We start from the raw sequence: 25,235 nt of genomic DNA on the forward strand, positions 1-25,235 counted from the left end.
TTAAGAACCACTGCTTTAGAGAGAAATAGCCGCACTCCAACTTGAAGGTGAAAAATATAAAATCTGTTTTATTTGTATCTAAAAGATAAAATCAATTCAAAGTGTATCCATAATATAGTCAGAGACAAGAGGTGAATGCATAGTATTTGAGGCGTTTCACGGATAAACGTCTGCTTAGTCGTAACCACTAAGTCGTTAGTAACGACTAAGCGGACGTTTATCCGTGAAACGCGTCAACTACTATGCGTTTATCTCTTGTCTCTGACTATTATAGATACACTTTGAATTGATTTTATCTTTTGGATACGAATAAAACAGATTTTATATTTTTCACCTTCAAGTTGGAGTGTGGCTATTTCTCTCTATACATTATAGTTGCCTGGACTGCGGATCCTTGCTGCACCTTATTTTTGATGGTTGGGATTACCTTATCACTGGAGCGGTTCTTTTGCCCTTTCTGCTGATCTGTGGCCTTGGATTCCTTGCCATTTATGAAAAGCTTAAAGCAACATTATTTAATCTATGGAAGGATAACCTATTTCTTAAATAATTACAACACAGTCCAGCATGTGCTTGATTGGGAACAACAGAATATTCAGTTGCACAGTCCGGTTCCATGTCCTGGTGGAACTACAGTAAGAGAGGATGCAAATATTGTGACTGTGCTGCTTGGGTGCAGGAGAAGCATTGCACCCAAAATGGAGTGAGGGCCAGCCACACATTTTTCCTGTGCCTGAAACGCATGATAGTATTTGAAAAATGTATCATTAGTTATAATCAATTGCACAAATAGCCACCATGCTAAGCTTCATAATGTTTAATTTTATATCAACAGCTGGGACGAGAGCAGCTCTATAAGCAGTGGCCTGAGTGATGCATCAGGGAATCTCAGTTCGGAAGAGTGCAACGCAAGCTCTTCGCTTACTTCCCTTCCCTCCACACCCACCACATCCAGACGGAGCTCCACCATTGCTGTAAGTAACAAATGGGAAAAGAAGAAAATCTGTTTGGTAGCAGTGTATATACAAAATACACTTAAATGAATGCCTCGTACACACGCAACGATTATCGGCCGACCGATCGGCCATCTTTTGTCCAGTGTTGTTGTGTTGGTTGAAATGTGCTCTAGACTGCACGAAAATGGGCCGATTGGACCTTGGCTGAAAATTCACGGCCAACTATCGACGCGTGTGTACGGGGCTTAAGGAATATAGAGTTTCCTAGGCAAAGTTTTTCTACTATACTTTTAGGTTTTAAAGACATGATGTATGAAGGCTTCCATTTCTGATTTTTGCTTCTAATTTCTGCTGATCCTCCATTACTATATCCCACAAAAACCATGTCACCCTGGCTTTCCTGATCTGCTTGTTCCAGAACAGTGTCTCCGATTGCATTAAAGTCAGTGGGTTAGCATAGTAGCTTGCCCCCATATTTGTCTTGGTAAAGGTACAATTTAAGTTTACCTTTTTATATTGTTGCTGGGCGGACAACTAAAGTGGCAGTGTCTCTTCTACTATCATTTCAGACACCTTTTTCAATATATTATCAGACACTGTCCTGTCCTAAAAGGTCACTCTACCTGCAATCATACTTAGAGTGGCAGCTCTGTCCCTTGATTTCCCCATCCATGCCAAAGCAGGAAATGTTGATGGGATATTGGTGTCACATGTATATGAATCAGAAGTTGGCATGAGATCAGCTGAGAAATTAAAAGTGTAGGCTTTGCATAATGTGGGGGCATATCAGTGGGTTGGTGGAGTCATAAACATGTAGACTTGGTCAGGCGAGCATACACTTTAGTGAAGTGAGGTGTGGAGGAATACTTCAAGGAACACTTGTCTCGCATTTTAACACTTATCTAGCAGTTTAACACTTTGTATGGGTCATTTTTGAAAGGATGCTGATTTCTTAGTGTTGTTTATAGGAGCCTATGTTTTATACTAATTTTCATCATTATTTTCTGGATTTTTTGTATAGCTTCGCACAGATTCTGAAAAACGCTCATTAGCAGAAAGTGGACTAAGCTGGCATAGTGAACCAGAAGAACGGGGACCACGCAGGATGGAGTATGATAGTGGCAGCCTAAAGTCAGATCACGGATCATCTCGATGGCGTCGGGAGAAGAGCGATGATACCCAAAAGTCAGAGACAAAAAAGCCTGTAACCCTTGGCCAGCCACTGCGTAAAGGAAAAAATCCACCCATTGGTGTAACTTCCCCAATTTCCCATACTCCCACTGGAACAACCACCCAAAAAGGAGGAGGAGGTGGTGGAGGTATTAAGTTCTTACGAATATTTTTATCTATTTATTGTATAAAACCTGTATTAAACCCTAAGCCAAAAATGCTATTTATTGCAGCTTACAAATCATTAGATGGGGTTAGCTACATTGGTTCTCTTTTCTTTGGCTTTTTCCCTCCGTTTTCACCTTGATCTGGCCATTAACATACCTCCTGTATTCCTGAGACACAACTCTGGAGGAATGAGTACAGGAGGCACAGCAGACAGCAGCATTGTCAGTCTGGGGGGAGGAGAGTGTTAAATGTATTAGTACATTTAAATACCCTAACTAATTGAAGCCAAACTCCAGCTTACAATCAGTCATAGCAAACAGTTGTTTTACCTTTTTGGGACAAAGGTTTTACATGAATAAATAAAAGCTGATTGTTTTAACCCCCCCCCCCCCCCCCGCCAGTGTTAAATGGTTTGTCTCATCCATGTAAACTGCTAGATTCTGTTGAAAAACAACAGACTTGCTGGCTGCATCACTAGATGAAAATAGGAGAAAGAAAGCCTAAAAAAAGAAAATGAATGCAGCCATCACATCTAAGAATCGGTAACCTGGAATATAATAAATGTTTTCTTTTGGGTTTAATACTGCTTTAATGGAGCTAGAACAAGACGTTTAAGTAGAGTCATAATTAGGGAAACCGTTTTCTGTTTGAGGATGTTTGTGTTTCTGTTTGAGGGTTTTTTTTTAACTGTATTGTGTTTTTTTTTTAACTGTATTGTGTTTTTTTTTTTAACTGTATTGTGTTTTGCCCAATATGTTGAGTTGAACAAAATGGTTTACTGAGATGTCTGCAGTTGATCTCTAGGATAATTTACTAGGTCATTAGCCAGAAATCCAGTAAACAATAGTAAGGAATTGTTATTAGTTTGGGGCCATCAGAGGAACAGATGATGTTTGGTTACTATTGGTTACCACACTTTACACACTGATCTTTTTAATTTATAGTCTCCTATTCCTGAGCTAGCCAATCTAAACCTTAAAAAACTGGAGACTATAAAGAAAATTGCTAGGTTAACATAATACTTATAAAGATAGGTTCACCTTTAGTAACTTGTTATGTGTTACATCTGTATTTAGGGTGTAACATGTTACTATGCAGCATCCTAACCTTCTCCCCCCTCCCCAAGCCCAACTATATTAGTACCCCACTCGCCCACCTCTAACTGCTGGTATAAAAATAAACAACCTATCCAAATGCCCATTTTACTTACTTGAAGCCATGGCCACAGGCTCTGTTCTTCTCTTTTCTTCTGTCTAGTTTCGGTGGCCTCTTCTTTGGGTGTCCACTTGACTGTCTGCATGATGCTATCTATTGAATGTTTCCTGTTTTCGAGCCCTTATGGCCAGTAATAAGGAGGAGGTGGGAGGATCAAATGAAGCATGTAAGCTAAACTCTTTCCCAATTCTCCAACCTTCTGTATTGCAAGTACAAAGGTAACATTGCAATCCAGAAGAAATTATTCTGCAGTATCCATCCTTTAAGGCCTGTACACACAATAATAAAATCTGAAGGGAAATTTCGTCCGACGACCGATCTGCCGATTTTCGGATTGTTAGTACGTTGCTTTCGACAGCCGACTCCGACTTTTCAGCCGAAAAAATCCTGATGTGAAGGCTATAAAATTTTTATCGTCCTTCAACACAACGTCCGGTTTTCGTCTCATTAGTACAGTTTTCGATGGAAAAAAATCTTAAGAGCAAGACTAGGCATGCTCAGAGATGAAAGAACACATAAAAAAAAATCCAACACATGACATCACTTCTGAATTCTGTCGTACCGGAAAATTTGTAGGAAAATAACCTCTTCACTTTCCACATCAGACTAGCCACAAAAAACGGATGACAGATCGTTCGATAATCTGTTCGTGTGTACGGGGCTTTACTTCATGTCTCCCTATTTAGTCACCTTTAGTCAGTGTACACACATGGAACGGCAATGGGCTGTGTATGCATGTTGCAGTGTGTTGCTGTCCATTTTCAATGGTAATAAAATGTACCCATCTCTGAGCATACCACATTGCATATATTGTAATAAACAGCACAGTCAATGGAAAAATAAGGCAGGTTGAGGACCCATTGAAAGCTAAATGCACCAAAAAATGTGCTTTGGCAAACGAGCAGAGACACATGCATAAGTGTCTTTGAACCCTTAAAGTTGTTGGTGGAAAGCTCTAAAAAATCTTCTTCCTTGGAGAACCTCCACTTCCTGAACTGGACACAGACTATTCTGCATTGATTGCTTCTTTTCCCAAACAAATAATCAGCAGATTGCGGTAGTTATCGGGTAGCAATTATCCAGAAAAAAAAGGAAAGAACACCACAGTAAGGCCTGGAACACACGGGCCGAATATTGGCTGGTGTTCGGTCCATGTGTACATTAGCCTGTCCCAAACGGCCAGCTTCTGCCTAACGGGCATGCTGGAAAACCAGAAAATGATCGACATGCGATGGCTGCAAGCACTGACTGATGTGTTCTGGCAGGGGGGCAGCACAATAGCTCAGTGGGGAGATCGCAGTACTGACATCGAATAGTTGGTACAGCGGCTCCTCCTCTCTTAGCTTTTCAGTTTTTTTTTTTAAATGAAAAAACTGATAGTGTGTACCAGGCAGTATAGAAGTGAATAAAAATATTTACCCCAGATTCATTACACTCTTTACATATTTTCTTTAATACAAAATGTCTATTTTTGACCTGCTCTAAAAAATTATGAAAGCAACAATATTCCAAATTGCAAAAATGATTTTTCACTGTGCAGCTGCAGCAGCTGGAAGACTATCCAGAAAATATTATATTGAAAGCCTCTAGCATAAAACACATTTACTTCCACTTGTTATATCTCACAACTGCATTAATACCTGCATGTAATTCACAAGGGATAGAAGCTTGAGTGTGATTGTGGGAAACATTTTTTGCTATTTATTGCCATTTATTTCTTTACACAACACTAAATTGCACTCAAGTTTCTGCAAAAGTCTTGTTCTTTGCTGGCCATGGGGCAATTGATATCTGTTTGAGCCCACCTCTGTTTAACTCTTCCGCTGCCATGCCCTGTGCTCCAGTTTTAAACTTTTTATTTTTCACTTACAGCTTTTAGAGTTTGTAAAATACCCCAAACCCATATACTTTCTGAAAGCACATGACCAGTAGAATAAAAAGAAGGTGCTACTGATTTTTAGGGTCTTTTGATATTTGTGCAGATGTTTTTTAAAACAATATTTTCACTAAAAATACACTAAAATCGTTACTAGCAGATAAAAACACAGCAAATGTTACACAATTCCTGCTCAATTCCTACTAAATACAAAAGTTTGTCCTGTATTGAGTTAATAAAAAACAAATATTTGTAAATTTTAAATTGTGCCTTTTTTACGAAATGGTGAAAATCGAATGTACGCAAAACTAAATAAGCATATATTTATAAAAAACTTGAGGTTTTAATTTTTCACTTACAGCTTTCAGAGTTTATAAAAGAACCCCCCCCCCCCCCAACCATATATTTTCTGAATGCACATGACCAGTAGAATAAAAAGGAGTTGCTGTAGGGGCACAATAATTGTACAAAGCAAATGTTTATCAAATTGCTGTTTTACTTCAAAAAACACTAAAATCCTTATTAGCATACAAAACACAAAATAGCTTAAAAAATTCCTGCTAAGTCCTTGTTCACATGGTGTGTACTAAAGCGTATGCCCATGGAGGGGGGCATATGGAGAGCCATACCTACCTGCACAGGGATGCACAGGTGCTCTGTGCATTATTTATTTTATTATTTCAGGTACTTATATAGCACTGTCAATTTACGCAGCGCCTTAAGTATACATTGTACATTCACGTCAGTCCCTGCCCTCAAGGAGCTTACAATCTAAGGTCCCTAACTCACATACATACACAGTAGGGTCAATTTTTTTTATACAGGATCCAATTAACCTACCAGCATGTCTTTGGAGTGCAGGTAGTCCCATTCATGTCAATTGGGATACAGCGGCTGTAAGGACAAATCTGACATCTGTTTGGCTGTGGGTGCGTGGCCCCAAACCCAGACAGTGTGAGTTCAGGGACATGCACCCACATGGATGTCAAGTTGGGAGCAGTGGCTGTGTCCATACATTTGCTGTGTTCCAATTGACATGAATGGGATGGCCTACACTGGAATGCACAGAACTGTGCATTCCACTGCAGCTGCTATATCCCAATAGACATTGATGCGACTGCCTACATGGGGATGCACGGAACACTTGTGCAGCACTGTGAAGCTAAACACAGCCTTGTTGTAGTATGCCCCACATGAATAAGATCCTAGGCCTTGTTTAGAGTTGCGGGGAGGGGGGTTGGGGGTGGCAAAAATGTGCTGTTGAGCTGCGTTTTCACCAACCATCCCCCCTTAAGGTGCAAAGGGCAGCAAACAGAGTTGTTTACATGCTGCGATTAAATAAAATTTTATCATATATACAGTGCATTACGAAAGTATTCGGCCCCCTTGAACTTTTAGACCTTTTGCCACATTTCAGGCTTCAGACATAAAGATATAAAAATGTAAATTTTTTTGAAGAATCAACAACAAGTGGGACACAATCATGAAGTGGAACGAAATTTATTGGATATTTCAAACTTTTTTAACAAATAAAAAACTGAAAAATTGGGCATGCAAAATTATTCAGCCCCCTTAAGTTAATACTTTGTAGCGCCACCTTTTGCTGCGATTTACAGCTGTAAGTCGCTTGGGGTATGTCTCTATCAGTTTTGCACATCAAGAGACTGAAATTTTTGCCCATTCCTTCTTGCAAAACAGCTCGAGCTCAGTGAGGTTAGATGGAGAGCGTTTGTGAACAGCAGTTTTCAGTTCTTTCCACAGATTCTCGATTGGATTCAGGTCTGGACTTTGACTTGGCCATTCTAACACCTAGATATGTTTATTTGTGAACCATTCCATTGTAGATTTTGCTTTATGTTTTGGATCATTGTCTTGTTGGAAGACAAATCTCCGTCCCAGTCTCAGGTCTTTTGCAGACTCCATCAGGTTTTCTTCCAGAATGGTCCTATATTTGGCTCCATCCATCTTCCCATCAATTTTAACCATCTTCCCTGTCCCTGCTGAAGAAAAGCAGGCCCAAACCATGATGCTGCCACCACCATGTTTGACAGTGGGGATGGTGTATTCAGGGTGATGTGCTGTGTTGCTTTTACGCCAAACATAACGTTTTGCATTGTTGCCAAAAAGTTTGATTTTGGTTTCATCTGACCAGAGCACATTCTTCCACATGTTTAGTGTGTCTCCCAGTTGGCTCGTGGCAAACTTTAAACAACACTTTTTATGGATATCTTTAAGAAATGGCTTTCTTCTTGCCACTCTTCCATAAAGGCCAGATTTGTGCAGTATACGACTGATTGTTGTCCTATGGACAGTCTCCCACCTCAGCTGTAGATCTCTGCAGTTCATCCAGAGTGATCATGGGCCTCTTGGCTGCATCTCTGATCAGTCTTCTCCTTGCATGAGCTGAAAGTTTATAGGGACGTCCAGGTTTTCGTAGATTTGCAGTGGTCTGATACTCCTTCCATTTCAATATTATCGCTTGCACAGTGCTCCTTGGGATGTTTAAAGCTTGGGAAATCTTTTTGTATCCAAATCCGGGTTTAAACTTCTCCACAACAGTATCTCTGACCTGCCTGGTGTGTTCCTTGTTCTTCAGGATGCTCTCTGCGCTTTAAAGGGACCTCTGAGACTATCACAGTGCAGGTGCATTTATACGGAGACTTGATTACACACAGGTGGATTCTATTTATCATCATTAGTCATTTAGGTCAACATTGGATCATTCAGAGATCCTCACTGAACTTCTGGAGAGAGTTTGCTGCACTGAAAGTAAAGGGGCTGAATAATTTTGCACGCCCAATTTTTCAGTTTTTTATTTGTTAAAAAAGTTTGAAATATCCAATAAATTTCATTCCACTTCATGATTGTGTCCCACTTGTTGTTGATTCTTCAAAAAAAATTACAGTTTTATATCTTCATGTTTGAAGCCTGAAATGTGGCAAAAGGTCGAAAAATTCAAGGGGGCCAAATACTTTCGCAATGCACTGTATATATGTATATATATATATATATATATATATATATATATATATATATATATATATATGTATATATGTTTTTTTTGAGGGGGGGGGGTTGGATAGAGACATCAGGGGTCCGCTGCACTGTAGTGAATACGATAGGAGACTACATAGAGACTCCTGTTTATTCACAAACTGAAATATAGTAAACAGTCTTTACAGGGTTTGCCAAACCAACCCCTCCCCCCCCCCCTCCGCTCTCCATTCTGACACTCACCGATCTTCTGGGCAGCACCTGGAGACGACGGGAGTGGGTGGAGGGAGAGCCGGCCCAGGGATCGGTGAGGAGGGAGGAGGGGTTAGAGTGGGTGATATTTTTAGCACTTTTTAAATTTTTTAACACTGTGGCTGGATCCAATTGTCGACGGGAGAGGCAGCAGGGGAAAGCCAAAAATTGCATCCAGCCACGTAGATCGGTGCTGGTGGAGGGGGGGGAGTGGCTTGTGCGGGGGGGTGAAAGATGTGCTGGGGAGGGGATGTTAGTGACAGAGGAAGGGGGGAGGCATTTTAGCAGCCATAGCAGCAGGTTGGTTGGAGGGACAGAGAGTAGTAGGAAGGAGATAGGCAGGCAGCAGCGGTGGGAGGGGGGGCAGGTCACATTTTAGGTTAATAGTTCTGATCATCGGATTGTAATCAGCTGATCAGAGCTATAGGATTGTTCAGCAGAGTCTGCTGAACAATTCTGCTATAAGTTCCTGGTCATTGAAATGACCATGAGTTTATAGCAGAGGAGGAATGTAGGCTCATGCGGCATTCGGACCTTGCCAGCTGGAAGCAGTACTGTAGGTTCGTACGCCGTATGGACCTGGCAGTGAAAGGGTTAAAGATATTTTATTTAAGCTGTTAGTGCAACAAGTTAGTATTGCTGTAAACATTAGCTAACTTAATAAAGTGTTTTTCAGTGTTAACTAAGTTTATTTTGGTTCTTTGTAGGTAAACCAGAGCAGAAGGCAACTGACAAATCTAAGCTCAGCTTAAAAACTGCTGGACTGCAACGATCATCTTCTGATGCCGGACGAGATCCACGTTCACCAGATGCTAAGAAACCTCCCTCAGGCATTGCTCGTCCTGCATCATCTTTTGGCTACAAAAAGCCTGCAGCGCCATCTTCCCCTCTTACTGGTAATTCTGCCACATTAGGCAAAACCCCAAAGTCCTCAGGAATCCCTGTAAAGCCCACATCTGGCACCGTAAGTGGGAGCCGTAAGACAAGCTTGGATGTTTCATGTTCAGTAGAGCCTGGCTTTCTTTCACCCAACGCTCGCACCAACATACAGTACCGCAGTCTTCCACGCCCTGCCAAATCCAGTTGCATGAGTGTTACTGGAGGCAGGAGTGCCAGCCGCCCACTCAGTAGTACTGTGGATGCAAGCCTTGTGCCAGTACAAGGGAAGACAGCAGGGACTCCTACTTCACGCTTGAAAGAGCCATCCAAAGTTGCTAGTGGTCGACTAGGTGTTAACCAGACAGATCGTGAAAAAGAGAAGGCCCGTGCCAAAGCTGTAGCTCAAGACACAGAATCTCGGACAAGTGCGCCAAATCCAGTAGAACCAACTGTAAATAGTGTAAAAGAAGGCACACCAACTACACCTCACAGGTAAGAATTATTTTCTGGTGCCTTTGCTTACTTGAGCTTCTTACAGTCTTCTACACCTTTTAAGATTTCAACCTATTTTCAGTCCTCAAGAAAGAGAGAAAAGTGAGAAATTTAAATACCCAAAAATTATGTGTGAATATTCATAAAACAAAATTTCTCTATCGCTCATTGACAGACGTAGTCCTCGGTGATACAGCACCTTCGGGTTATGTTGCCTCCACAGGAGTAGGACTAGACAGGAAATAAAATGCTCTGGCCACACCCTAGGGGCAGTCCCAGAGGGTATATCCTCTCTCTCTCTGCCTCAGCAAATCAGTTTTTTTCTGTCTAGTCAGGAGTAAGGACCTAGATACCTTGCTGGGATCTTCGGTCCTGGCAGGATTTTTTTCTTAGAAAAGAATTTTTTAAGACAGCTTTTTTTCTCCAGTGTTCCTGTGAGATCTTCAAGCAAGAAAGCTGAACTGGGCGACGGGCTGGATGTTGAGATCCAGTGGTCACCCCAGTTTAGCCTACGAGCGCGTGCAGGCCATAGCTCCGCGCTGGGTCGGCCGCGACATAGTCCCACTGGACGGAGACTGACCCTGCGAGTTAAACGTCTCGCTGAAACGCCAAAGACCATGAGTCACGGCGCCCGTATTGGTCGACAGCCCTCCTACCTCGGTGGAGAGGGGTACTGTCAGGAGTTGGCGCCCGCCTGGTTCCGGTATGGTGAGTAGTATGTTCCCCCTTTCCCCCTGACGGGTCTTGTGGTGAACGCGGGCCCCTCTCTGTAATGGTAAGGATGGGTTCCCCTCTATCCTATAACATGTCACAGATCCCCCTAATTGAGTGTGATTTTTGTGTACAAGAAGCCAGGAGGCTTGGTTTGGGAGCTGACAATCTAATTGTAAAGATGTGTAAATGATTGTAGTCAGTGGCAGTACTAGAACTTTACTGTGATAGTATAAGGTATCCTACCTGTCAGTAGCCACAGGGCGATGTCTATACATGTATACTGCATTCCAGATCATTCCTCCAGCTAAGCAGCGGACCGCATACGGCCCGCTGGGGTCCGGTACCTCCGACCACGCTGACCACCATGAGGGTGAAGGGTTGTGAGGCCGAGATCCTTCTGCAGACATGCCTCTATTCTGTGCAGGCCGCCGCCATTGTCTGGTAGATCGCACGAGGCCGCCATTTTGGTGTAGCCTCGTGTCTCCAGCATGGGGGCGGCCATGTTTGAGGTGACTCAAACACCTCATGGAGCCAGGGGGAGGAGCCGGCAGGCGTGTTAAGGGGCGGAGCCGCCTCTTTTACCCAGGAAATAGGGCCAAAGACTTCCTGTCTGTAACAAGACAAGCACTGAGCAAGCTGATGAAAACTTCTGTGCATCAGGGATGAGCCTTTGGGTCTGTCTCTCTCTCTGTGGGGTCCAAAAAGGCAGGTAACACTGAGGGGCACTGTTGCGACTGGGGGACACAAAAAAAAAAATTTTTTTTTTTTTACTTTGTCATTTTTTGTCGCTGGCAAGTGTCTTGTATAATCATTGACCCTGCCGCATAGGTATCCCCACCTGATCCCCTCAAGGTGGCCGCAGGACCCTCCAGTACCCCACTTGTTTTTAATGCATTATCTGCAATTTTGGAGTCTTTGGTATCCCGGGTGGAGGTGGCCTGTCAGGGACGGGGGTCAAGTAGCGACCCCCGCCTACCCCTATTGTTTATCAGATACTTCAGATATGGATTCGGAACTGGTCAATGCAGTTACAGGTCCCTCTTAGGGGGCTGTTGTCTCAGGTAATATCTCCTCAGCAGTGAGGAGCACGTTTCTGCCTCCGCCATAGCACAAGAGTGGTGGATGCACTAGTTGTGTCCGTCCGGGAAACCTTTAGTCTTGAGGTTACACCGGCAGAGGTAGCTGAGACTGAGATTCCTTTTTGGTACTTGTTAGCCTACCAAAAGGGCGAAGGATTTTCCTTTACCCAAATGGGGTCGTTTTGAAACGAACCCCTGTTATTTCCAAACCCATGGCTAGGTGCTATCCGTTTGAGGAATTCCTCTTTATAGGATAGACGGTACCACCTGCTGTCTTGCCACAGACTGTTAGGATAAAAAGACCTCGTAACTAACGAGGACCTTCCTTTTCTGCTCATATAGAGTTGTTCGTTCCGCGAGGGCGGGCGATAAGGCCAAACCCTCCAAAGCCCCTTTAGAGGGGTTTCAAAGGGCGCTGGTCGGGTAAACAAATAGTCCGGCTCAGCCAAGCCTGAAGAATATAGCCTGATGCGCCCCTACCCATCTCTGGGGTGGGGGGGGGGATGTCTTCACAGGTTTCTGGAGGACACAGGATCGAGTTTCGATCACTTCCACCGGTGCGATTCTGCCCTTCTAACATTGAACGGTTTCAGGGGTTCTATTCGAACCTATTCACAATGCCCAGGAAAGAGGGCAAGGTGCATCCAAATCTGGACTTGGGAAGAAATAGAGTCCATCCGTACAGTGGTGGCCTCCCTGCATAAAAGAGATTTCCTGGCGTCCATAGACATATAGGATGCCTATCTTTATATCCCCATCATCGCAGGACATCAGCGTTTTTTCGCTTTCCCAAAGATCATCCCTGGTTCCCACCAGGAGACTGAACTATCTGGGCCTAAGGTTGGATACATCCTGGGCAAGAGAGTTTCTCCTTGCTGGGAAACTCCAGAAGGTTCAGTCAACGATTCGGATGTTGCTGTCCGTCAATTGGCTGGGACTGATGGTGGCCTTCTTAGAGGCAGTACCGTATACCCAGTCTCATACCCGAATTCTCCTGAAGGAGATTCTTTTTTAATGGAATCAGAATTCCGATTCCCTGGACAATCGGATCCGGTTGAGCGAGCGGACCAGGAAGTCTCCGATGCTCAACCAGGGGAAGTCATTTCTTCCGATAGTATCCAGATTACCAATAAGGGTATCGGAACTGAGAGCGATCAGATTTTGTCTGATTTACTGGATCGAACAGCTCTAGAGCAGCCCGATTCGGATCCAATCGCATATGGCCTCTTCATCCAGAGGTTTTTTCCCTAGCTGTCCCTTCATTGGGACATCCCGGATGTGGATCTGTTGGCACCTTGGCCTAACAGGAAGGTGCGGAGGTTTGTAGCTCGCGCCACGATCCTCTAGCGGATGCAGCAGAAACGCTGATCGCACCGTGGGGGCAGTATCAGCTACGGCATGCCTTCCATCCTCTCAAGTTGCTGCGGGAACTTCTTCGCAGGATAGAGGTGGAGTTATTGTGGAAATTCTGGATTGACCTCGTCAAGCCTGGTACGCCGACTTGGCGAGGCTAGTCGCGGACGCTCCTTGGAGACTTCCTCTCAGGGAGGATTTGCGGTCTCGGGGACCGATCTTCCATCTTGCTTTACAGTCGCTGGCTTAATGGCCTGGCCATTGAGACCAGGTACTGAAGGACAAGGGAGTGTCAGCTTCAGTTATTCCTACCTCCAGTTAAAGCAAGGAAAGCGACTTCCAGCACATGGAAGTCTTATATTGCATGGTGTGAATCTATTGGATTTCCCCCACAGACCTATTCGGTGACCCGAATTTTGGTCTGTCTGCAACAAGGGGTTGAGCAGAAACTATCCTTGAGCACGATCAAGGGTCAGGTTTTCGGCGTTAGCAATCTTCTTTCAAGAAACCTTTGGCTAATCATTCCTTGGTGCGGAATTTCATCCAGGGGGTGCGACATCTGGCTCCGCCAGTGCACGCACCCTTACCGCCTGGTATCTTAATTTAGTGTGGTCGGTTCTTCAGAAACTTCTCTTTGAAGATATTAGGGAGATTCCCTTGCTTACATTCCCAGAAGGTGGCCTTCTTGGTGGCCATTACTTCTCTACGCAGGGTGTCAGAACTGGCCGCATTATCCTGTCGTTCCCCAGATCTGGTGGTTCATAGGGATAAGGTGGTTCTTCTTCCGAATCCATCCTTCCTTCCTAAAGTGGTTTTCGTAAGACGGACTCACTTTTTGTGATCACGGATAGCCCTTGAAGGGGGTTGCCTGTGTCTGCCGCGACCATATCTACATGGATCAGTCAGACGGTGGTACAGGCTTATTCTATTAAGGGTCGGAATCCTCCGTTCCCTGTTAGGGCGCACTTCACTCGAGCGCTCAGTACTTCCTGGGCCTTTCGCCATCAGGCGTCAGTGGTCCAGGTATGTAAAGCGGCCACCTGGTCGTCGGTACATACCTTTACAAAATTTTATAAAATTGATGTGATGGCATCGGCGGATGCCTCATTTGGCTGCAAGGTTTTGCAGGCCGCAATTTGAGGAGACCGGTGGTCTACCTCGAGGGTTTTTTTCTGTTTGAAAATTTTTTTGTTGAGTCTCATCATTAAGGATGAGCATTGTAAACTTCTAGTTGGCACCGGTTGGGCCTTCTAGATTTGGATTTGATTTCCATTTTCCCACCCCTCATTTGTGATACTGCTCTGGGACTTCCCGAAGGTGCTGTATCACCGAGGACTACGTCTGTCAATGAGCGATAGAGAAAAATGGATTTTTGTAAAATCTTACCGTAAAATCCTTTTCTCTTAGCTCATTGACAGACGTAGTACCCGCCCCTCTGTTTTTTTGAGTTGGGTTGGGTTAAATTCTCTAAAGACTGCTTTTATGACATAACTGATTTGCTGAGGCAGAGAGAGAGAGGATATACCCTCTGGGACTGCCCCTAGGGTGTGGCCAGAGCATTTTATTTCCTGTCTAGTCCTACTCCTGTGGAGGCAACATAACCCGAAGGTGCTGTATCACCGAGGACTACGTCTGTCAATGAGCTAAGAGAAAAGGATTTTACGGTAAGATTTTACAAAAATCCATTTATTTCTTGCATCTAAGAGATTTAGAAATAAAGGGAAGGAATGTAATGGCATATTTTATCCTATGATTTAACCAGCCATATTCAAGCCTATGTCTGTGAAGTTTCTTATTTATTCAGATCATTGTATAGCTAGTTAGTCAGTCATTGTCTACTGGACTTGTTCCAGTTTCCCCAAGTTGAGGACGATTACTCATTCATTCAAATTGCCTTTTCAGTTCTTATTAGTATCAGAAACATACCCACCATTTATATCCACATGGGTTACTCAATCACCATTGTATCAAGCAGTATGTCATCATGACACAATGTTACCATGACACTAATCAGCATGGTAACATGAAATGTGTCAAGAGCATGACAGAAAATGAAATAACCTTTGTGAGATCAACCTTTTTTTTTCATTGCATAATCCATCCACCAGAGTGCCATGGCATCTGTGGTAGGTGTTTATTTTTCAAGATACATGGCTGAAGGTGTGAATTGCTGGGGGATGATAACCTGAATTAATTAAAATGAGCTTGAAGCCCCCCTTGTTTGCTTTTGGCACCCAACTTTTATACAGTTGAACTAAAAGTATCTAAATATTTTTTGTAGGCAATTAGGGCCCTAAACATATTTTATTTTCTTTCGTTTACTGTTTTCCTTTTTTTTTCTAGGGCAATAACCAAACCTTTCATGAAGACTCCAACACTATCTAATCTGGATAAAGTGAACTCTAACAGCCTAGATTTTACGCCTGCTGTTACGGAAGTGGCACCAACCAAACAGGAACTTCTCTCAAACGTTTCCTGTCTCACTCCAAGTCCAGCTCCCATACTGAATATAAACTCTGCCAGCTTCTCTCAGGGTCTAAATAATCTTAGGATGTATCCTAAACTCTCGGGCTTACATCGAAGCATGGAGTCACTTCCACTTTCTATCAGTGTCCCACCTGCACATCTTAGTGGAGAGGGAGAGGATCAAATTCCAGACACTGGGTGGAATGATAACCCCGTCAAGTCTCCTGTACCTGACACGTGAGTTTAATAAATCAATCCCTGATATATCTTACTTCTTGTGACAGGGTCTTAGAGTGTATCCCCTAACCCTATTGCAGAGCCATGTACCCACAATTGAAACCTCACACATTTAAGAGCTGTATTGACGAGAGCTTGTTCCTTCAACAAATTTATGGGAATGCAAACCCATCTTGAAGCATGTCCAATGCAGGTCAAATGTCCCTGTCAATTAATTCTGAATGATTTCAATTCTGAACTGAGAAATGAATGGCATTGACACAAGCCCAAAGCACATTGACACAGGTCCTTTACTGTTCTCTCTCTGTTTCCAAAAATCTACATCCTGGAGTTATTCCAGCTCTTATATGGTACTGTCATTTTCTTCTGACCACTGCAGTTACTTTACCACTACATAATGTATGTGTTATTTCAAATTTTCAAAGAAACCCAGATATCTCATCATGATTCAGTTCAGAATTATTTAGTTGAAGCAAAAAGTTATCCTTTAATTATGCGCCCAAAAGGCAATAAGCTGGTTTTGTTTGTGATAATAAAATAAATTAATCTTAATAATCACTTTTGACATTTTCTTACACAGCACTATCCAGGATAGAAACACATTACCCAAAAAAGGGCTGAGGTATGTACTAACTGCATTTGTCATTTTAGAGATGGTATCCATTTAAATTATATAAAAATTTCCATATTTTGGGCAAACTAATTTGATTAAAAAAATAACACTGCAAAAGGAGGGTTATGTCCTCCCATTCTCAGATGGACATCCCACATTTATGTACATTTAGTTATTTTTTGACAGCAACATTAAGCACTTGTTGCCCTAGTCATCTTTGGAAAAGGTGAAAACTCTGATAGGTTCCTATACTATATACAAACCTCTGGTATATAGCACCAAGCAAATGGCGTGGCAGATTTTGCACTGGGCCTTCAGAAATCCAACAAAGCAAAAACAACTATTCCCCTACATGTCCTGATCCTTTACCATAGGCTGACCGAACAGTCCTTCCTGTTCTATATCTTGAAATGTAAAAGGTAACTTTATTCAAGATATACCTCATGGTGGTTTGTGTCAGCCTATCCTGGATACATCAGCGGTGTAATCTGCCTGACATAATTCCTAACTTTGTTGACAGTTTCCAGGTTCCTGCTAACTTCTTGCTGCAATTCTCCTTAATATAAAATAGATGCAAAAACCCACCAGGGAGAGGCAAACCCCCTCATAATGGCAAATAAGATGTGCAGAACAAAGAGTAGTATGGTCTTCTCAGCAGCAGAATCCTACAAGAGATATTACCACATGGTTCTACTCTAGAATTTGTCAAAAAAGAAAATATCAGTTTTGTGTTGGTTAACTGTCTAAAATTAAAGAAAACCCTTACAACTTAACCTGGCATTAATTCCTTACCTTTAGCCTAACACTGACAACAGTTAGCCTTAACCCAAAGCACATAACCTATAACATAACCTGACCCTGTTCTTAATGCATAACCCCTTGTGTCTCAAGTATTGGTGTTATATGTTCTCTCCTGAGCCCAAAATCACCTGATTAGAGATCCCAGATGTAGAACATGACTGATTCCTGTCCTCTTAGAATCTAAGCTCTAACGAGCAGGGCCTTCTAATTCCTACTGTTTTAAAGTGTATTGTATTTGTACTGTCTACCCTCAAGTTGTAAATTGCTGTCGGCGCTATATAAATCCTATATAATAATTATAATAATTCCTAATATATAGTTGTTGGTAAATATTTTCTAACTGAACAGCCAGAAATTCATCTCTGGGTACCTTAAAGTGATTGTAAAGGAAAAATGTTTCTTAAAAAATAAATAACAAACATGTCATACTTACCTGCTCTGTGCAGTGGTTTTGCACAGAACAGCCCTGATCCTCTTCTTCTTGGGTCTCCCGCCGGCTCTCTGGACCCGTCCCCCTTGCCGAGTGCCCCCATAGCAAGCCGCTTGCTATGGGGGCACTTGTGCGTGCTCGCTCTCAAGCCAACTCTCTGCGTCCATAAGACACAGAGAGCACAGCTCAGACCTGCCCCCCCCCCCTTCCTGCCTCACTGGCTGTGATTGACAGCAGTGGGAGCCAAAGGAGGGAGAGCCTCAGGTCTTATGCACATTGCTTGATTGTGCTTAGGTAAGTATTAGGGGGGGCTGAGGAGGGAGCTGCACACTAATGGTTGTTTACCTTTATGCATAGAACGCATGAAGGTAAAAAACCTTCAGCCTTTACAACCACTTTAAACGATGTGCAAGGTTTCTGAATGGGGAACACTTCTTTAATCTGCAATACATTTGAAATGTTTCCTTTTTTTCTAAGGTACCAGTCACATTCTCAAGAGGAACCGAAGGAAAGGCGACATTCACACACAATTGGGGCGATTCAAGATAATGATGATTTATCACCTCTACCCCCACCACTCCCACTAACCAATGTTGGCAAACCCCCATTAGCTTGCTTGGGTAAGTTTGGACCATCATTTGTGTTAAGATTAAAATTGTATAATGTGTAACATCCTTTAGTCATGTTCACTAACCTTTCCTTCACCTTATCCCATCTTATGCTGCAAACAATATACTGTATATTTAGGGATTGATTTACTAAATCAAATAGGCTGGAGAATTTTCCCTTAGCTTTGTGAATGAGGTGAAGCTCTGCTGATGTCCATTATCCAATCACTTGTAAGCAAATATACTGTTTTTCTTTCTTTGCAAAGTGAAATTTCACCACAATCACTAAGCTAAGGGAAAATTTATTTGCAAAGTAGACAGCTTTTTTTACCTTTAGTTAATCATCTTCTTAGTGTCAATTTAGTGGTCACCTGACACTGTAAGTGTTGGTTTAGCTCACAACCACTTTTTTGGCTGTTTTTAGTGCAGGCTAGTAGCTCAGTGGTTGAAATGAGCATTTCACCGATAATGGTATCGGTGCAGATACTAAGCATTTGCACGAGTACTTGTGGAAAAGTTCTGATACTAAAACGGATACCTTCAAGCAGGTACGGGCAGGCCATAGGGCACACCAGGCATTTGCCCCTATGGCACATTCGCCATAGGGCACACCAGGTACTGAGCCCTGCTCCTCCATCTGGTGGATGGAGGAGCAGGGCTGGCAGTGGGGCAGTGCAGTGGATGGAGGTGTGGGTTGGGGATAGTGGTGACGGCTCCCAGTCAGTGCAGTTTTCAGCAGATCCCAGTGATCGTTGCTCTGCTCAGGCTCTCAGTGACTGGCGTGTAGCAGCAGATTGGAAGTGAATGAGGGTGGGGCCAAAATTTTTCTTTTTTTTTTTTTTTTTTTGTGAAAGGTTTGAACTGCAGGCCAGTTAAGCACCCGGACTCTTCTAATACAAGCCATGCTGTTGTCAGAGATGCAGTATGCAGTTTAGCATTGCCCTGCTATAATCTACAAGACCTTCCCTGAAAAATAGGTCATCTGGATGGGAGCATATGCTGCTCTAAAACCTGAAACTATCTTTCAGCATTGATGTTCCAGATGTGCAAGTTGCCCATTTCTTAGGCATTAGTGCACCTCAATACCATCAGAGATACAGGCTTTTGAACTTGGCACTCATAACAAGCCAGAACGTCCCTCTCCTCTTTAGTCTGGAGGAAGGGGCACCCATGGTTGCCAAAAAAAATTTCAAATTCATCTGAACACAGAACAGTTTTCCCCTTTGCAACAGACCATTTTAAATGAGCTTTGGCCTAGAAAAGACGCTGGCATTTCTGGATCATTTTCAGATATGGCTTCTTCTTTGCACGATAAATCTTTAACTTGCATTTTTGAATGGCACTGCAAACAGACAATGATTTTTAGAAGTATTCCTAAACCCATACAGGGATTTCTATCACATAATAGTGCCTGCTTTTAATGCAGTACAGCCTGAGGGCCCGAAGATCACGGACAAAGAGTATTGCATTTCTTTCCTTTTCTCTTTAACTCTTTCCTCTTTATTGCATTGCGTTCCTTGCGCACAGAGATTTCTCTGTCTTTGCAATTTTATGTTGAGGAACATTAGAATGAAACTGTTTGACAATTTTTAGATACAGCTTTTCACAGATTGGTGAACCTCTGCCCAGATATGTTTCTGAGACACTCTGACACTCTAGGATGCTTTTTTTATACACAGTCATGTTACTGACCTGTTGTGAATTAACCTTATTAGTTGCAAAATATTCTTTCAGCTCTGCCTTATTAGTACTGCCTACTTCGCTAGCCCCTTGAGGCCCCGTTCCAGATTTTCTGAGACCTGTAGCTGTCTTCAGTTTCAAAATTACAGTATTTTTTTTTTTTCTATTAAATGGTGAATTTTCTCAATTTAAACATTTGATGTGTTTTCTTTTTTCCAATGTAAAGGAAATTATATATATATATATATATATATATATATATATATATATATATATATATATATATATATATAGATTTTTTTTTTTTTTTTTTAATTGTCAGACTTTTTTGTTTATGCAGTGGTGATCAACCACCAAAAGAAAGTTCTATTTGTGGGGAAAAGAAATTACATAAATTATATTTATGTAATTAATATGTAATATTATGGCTTTATGCATGTGTACAACAGTTGTAACTGATATGCTTTGTTAGCATTTCCTCCAAGTCCCTACATCAACTCAGATCGTTTCATGCTCTTTATTTTATAAATAAGGACATTTTCCTTGATTGACCGTCATTTTCTTTAAATAGAAAATGTCATGAAAAAATACTATAACATGCTTTATATAGGTCCTAATGTACTTGACTGATTTTATATATACATATTTTGTATATTGTAAGTCCTGTAAAGCATTTGTAAAGCACTGCAACAATGTGATATTATTATATTATTAATCATCATTGCTGCTATTAAATTTTAATGCTGAGAATAGTTGGAAACATATACAATATAGGGCTTTTCCTTCTAGACTTAGTAACATTAACATTGGCATTATGGCCTTGTACCATAAATGTGTGCTTTTGTAGGAGCACTATACAGTATTTATGGAATTTATTTGGAAGGCCTGATGATATGTTACTACTCAATCACTTTTTTCCACCCTTCTTTTTTTCAATCTTTCCCAATGGCTTCTTTTTAGAATTATTCACAGCCAATAGCCTCTTTCAACTTTATTTAATGCAGTTTTCACACCTACCTTTTCATTATCATTACATGAAATAATCTTGTAATTCTCCATGTTCATTCCATAAATGCCCTTGTATCTCATGCATTCCCACCCATTTTCTGTCTGTCCTCTCTTTATAGTGAGTCCATCGTCTGCTCCTCGTATTGCTCGATCGAGCAGTATTCCAGCTCAGGACTCTTCTTTTGAGCTTTTTGGTTCCTCAAACCTGGGAAGTTCATTATCTCTTGCTGACAGACCCAAAGGAACAATGACTAGATCTGGCTCATTTAGAGATCCAGCTGATGACGGTGAGTACATTGCACAAATGGAAAGCAGCTAAACTGATTTGAAGATGTGACTACTTTTTTCATATTGGCATTTTGATGTTAAGTGGCATATTGGCATTTTGCTGCATGTGGTGTTTAAGTAGGTTATTGTTTATTGGTTTAGATTTCCTAGAGGGATTGTAGCATACACAAACTGATGGTGTGTTTGGGTCAGAAATTACTCTTCTTCCAAACTGGTATTGGTTCAGATATTGCAGAAACCAGTTTGTAACTATAGCATCTCAATGTGCATGCAGTCATCCATGAACATTTTGGTTGTGTAGCATGTGATCCAAAATGTTGTGCGTGGTTGCAGATGTCTGAGCAATACAAATATTATAAGGCTTTTGTAGGTGCATTGGCATCTATTAATGATAATATAGGATAATGCATCTACTAGATGTTATTTGCATGCCTATCAGTTTTAAAATGTTATTGATCTCTACACTGTTTTATTGTGTATTCTTTTTCTTTGCATTTAAAACAATAAAAATGTATTGAAAGTAAAATGTTATTGATATTGGGAACGCAAAAATAGCTAAATTAATTCAAACTGTATGCTCTGAGGTCAATTTATCTAAACTGGAGCAGATATAATCTAGAATGCAGTCCCAAGTGTGAAATGGGCCTTAAGGGAGTATAGCTAGGTTCGCTACATTGAGGTTCATCTTTAAAGGGGAAGTAAAGTCTTATTTTATAATTGTACCTACAGATAAGCCGATAATAAGGCTTACCTGTAGGTACTGTGAATATCTCCTAAACTTGCACAGTTTCAGCCGATGGCATCATTGGTGTATGTGCTCTGAAGGTCCGGCTTGCTGTGCCAGACCTTCAGAGCCTGTGCCGTAAACGGGGGCTCCCACGCGCTTGCGCAAGAGTGATGTCATCGTGGTTCCTGCAGCTCACAGCGCCGGACCCTGCGAACCCGGAAGAAACACCAGGGAAGATGTCAGCTGTCTCAGCGGTGTGGGGGCGCTGCTGGAAGGCTTCATTTGAGGGCTTCGTTCTAAGGTAAGTATTTCATAACGAGCTAGTATGCGATGCATACTAGCTCATTATGTCTTTGTCTTACAGGTTTTTTTTGTTTTTGTTTTTCTCAAGGTTTACAACCTCTTTAATACATATAACAGTGCATTGTGAAGCTGCTGTAAATGCTAGCATTTGTGTTTATTGAAAGAAAAGAGCATGCACCATTTGTAGCCATTCACATTCCAGAAAGTCTCCATGGCATCAATGTTCACAAACTGTGAACTTACAAGTTTATGTATATTGGCTTTATTTTTTAGTACAGCTATACATTTTTACTAATCTGATGTTCTCTTTATTTTTCAGTTCACGGTTCTGTTCTGTCACTGGCATCAAGCGCATCATCAACATACTCCTCTGTAAGAACCAACTGTATAAAAATGTAGCTGCAGCCACAGCTGCCCGTGCTGTGTTTAGAAATCATTATGTTCATTAGCAGTGCATGAAAGACTCTGCTTGTGCTTTGAATGCAAATAAGAATGTAGAGATACATATTAATAAGCAGCTGCAGGACTGTTTGCTCATGCTGTAACCTCCTCTCTTTATTTTTCTGTGGCATGCTACGCTTGTCTATCAGGCTGAGGAAAGGATGCAATCGGAGGTACATTCAGTGTTCTATCCTTTGTTGCAGAGCTATTCTTTTCCCCTTGATTTACTCAAATAATTTACTTTTTAATATTATACCCTATATTCTACTATTATGGCAATATCTTACATATACCTACTATATAGACTAATATGTACTAATAATATAGCAATATTTTGTGTATACTAATACAGTAAAATGTATTAATAGCATAACTTTATATTCGTATAGCTTAAGTTAACAGTATAACATGTAACTATTTTAATTTATAAACTAACATTTATTTACTTTGTTTTTCTGTGCAAAATAGCAAATTCGCAAGCTGCGGAGAGAACTGGAATCATCACAGGAAAAAGTTGCAACTCTGACCACACAACTGTCTGCCAATGTAAGTGCTGTATATGATCTTTTTAACCTAATCTCTAGTTTAAAGTATGTATTTGACTTGTTCCACAGTTCAAACTTACCCCCCCACATGTAAGATTAAAGTGATACTCCAGAAAAAAAATATTTTAGGTTTTATAGAGTGTTAAAGAGTTGACTTCCCCATGAGGTTTTCAAATTTTGTTTATTTATTCAGAAAATAGCAAAGGATACATTCCAGAGCAATTGTCACATAACTAACTGTATAAGTATTGGCATAAGATTCATAGTGAGGAAAAAAAACCGTAGTGAGTAATCAATCAAACCCATAAATGCGAAAGAAACTCAAACCTTGAGTTAAACAGGTACATCAACTATAGAGAACTTTCCAATGCATTTTCAATTTTACTAAATTAAGCAAGAGAAACAGATAGTAGGGAGGGAAGAAGGCAAGAACTGTACTTAGTGGAAGAAGTAGAGAAGAAGAAAGATGTGAGTGAAAAAAAAGGGGGGGGGGGTCCCCATGAGATTTTAACAGCGATATGTGTTCCTGTTAGGAAGGACTCTCTTCAGTTCCTGTGTTGGTGATGTGTCTTTGTGATGGAAAATGATAATTCACAGCAGAAGCCAATCTGCGGGTGCCGGGCACTCGATGTCCTCTTCTGCCACCTGCCAGTTGTCGGCAATAAACAGAGAACTGAGATATGCCTATGTAAACAAGGCATATCTCATTTCTGACAGGGGTGAAGGGATCGATCCTGTGTTCCTGCAAAGCAGGGACTAGAATCGATCTATTTCCCTAGTAAAAGCAGTACACATTGTACACAAAATTTCAGGCTAGGCACACAGTTAACGCTTTGATTGCCCTAGATGTTTAACCCCTTCCCATTAGTATCACCGTTTTAGTGTCATTGGTTCCCGCAAAGTGTCAGCTAGTGTCCAATTGTCCGCCACTATATCACAGCCCCGCTATAAATTGCTGATTGCTGCCATTACTAGTTTAAAGTAAATAAATAAATAAAAATTCTTTATAATATAAATATATCCCATAGTTTGTAGACACTATAGCAGTCTCATAAACCAATCAATATATTCCTATTGGGATTTTTTTTTTACCAAAAACATGTAGCAGAATACATATTGGCCTAAATTCATGAAGAAATTTGTTTTTTTTTTTTTTTTTGGATATATATAATATAGCAGAAAGTAAAAATATATATCTATATATATTTTTTTTTTTAAATTGTCAGTCTTTTTTTGTTTTTAGCGTAAAAAAAAACCCCAAAAAAAAAAAAAAAAAAAACCGCAGTGGTGATCAAATACCACTAAAAGAAAGCTCTATTTATGGGGGAAAAATGACATTCATTTTTTTGGGGTACAGTGTTGCAGGACCGTGCAATTTTCAGTTAAAATAAGGTAGTTCCGTATCGCAAAAAAAAGACCTGCTCATGAAGGGGGGTAAACCTTTCAGAGGTCAAGTAGTTAATTGCCATTATCCCTTCTTGATTTTCTTATTTATGCATAAATATCATGCCACATTTAATTTAATATAAAATAAAAATCATCTAATTGCCCTAATTAATTATTGCTGTCCAGAGGTCACATGACTTTTCCCAGGTCTTTCCTGTCCTCAATGAAAGTTCTGAGGGAGGAGTTCATAGTACTCTGCTGATGTATGAATCTGTGTCTGCACAACATTGGTTGGTGCTGTGCCGGTCACATGGTATAAAAAAGGCTTTCGGAATAGAGAATAAAGAGAGAGAGAGAATAAAAATGTATCAATATTAGTAACAAAGTGTTTTATAGCTTCATACAAGGGGGAATGCCATATATCACTGTGTATACTCCCACGTGTGTAATTCTATAGTCACATGGGCTTCAGAAAAGGAGAAAATGAACAGCTTAGAAGGGAACTAAAGCTAGAGCATGCTCAGTAGATGTCAACAGCTGGTCTACACAATCTC

General features: G+C 41.3%; 1 protein-coding gene across 6 annotated transcripts in view; it reads left to right on the forward strand.

The window, feature by feature from the left end:
- Positions 1-25,235, forward strand: part of NAV1 (neuron navigator 1) — a 296,089-nt gene that overhangs the window by 190,768 nt on the left and 80,086 nt on the right. For 4 of the 6 annotated variants that reach the window (XM_082246689.1, XM_082246691.1, XM_082246693.1 and 1 more), the window contains 10 exons: positions 836-974; positions 1,978-2,275; positions 9,339-10,002; positions 15,492-15,851; positions 16,432-16,473; positions 18,173-18,315; positions 21,111-21,278; positions 22,629-22,681; positions 22,900-22,923; positions 23,219-23,296. In XM_082246689.1, coding sequence (XP_082102815.1) covers positions 836-974; positions 1,978-2,275; positions 9,339-10,002; positions 15,492-15,851; positions 16,432-16,473; positions 18,173-18,315; positions 21,111-21,278; positions 22,629-22,681; positions 22,900-22,923; positions 23,219-23,296 — 1,969 coding nt within the window. The remainder of the gene's footprint in view (positions 1-835; positions 975-1,977; positions 2,276-9,338; positions 10,003-15,491; positions 15,852-16,431; positions 16,474-18,172; positions 18,316-21,110; positions 21,279-22,628; positions 22,682-22,899; positions 22,924-23,218; positions 23,297-25,235) is intronic. The other 2 variants (XM_082246690.1, XM_082246694.1) reach the window with 1 other exon arrangement.

The sequence above is a fragment of the Pelophylax lessonae genome (genome assembly GCF_965119305.1).
Source record: "Pelophylax lessonae genome assembly, chromosome: 2".
Taxonomy (NCBI): domain Eukaryota; kingdom Metazoa; phylum Chordata; class Amphibia; order Anura; family Ranidae; genus Pelophylax; species Pelophylax lessonae.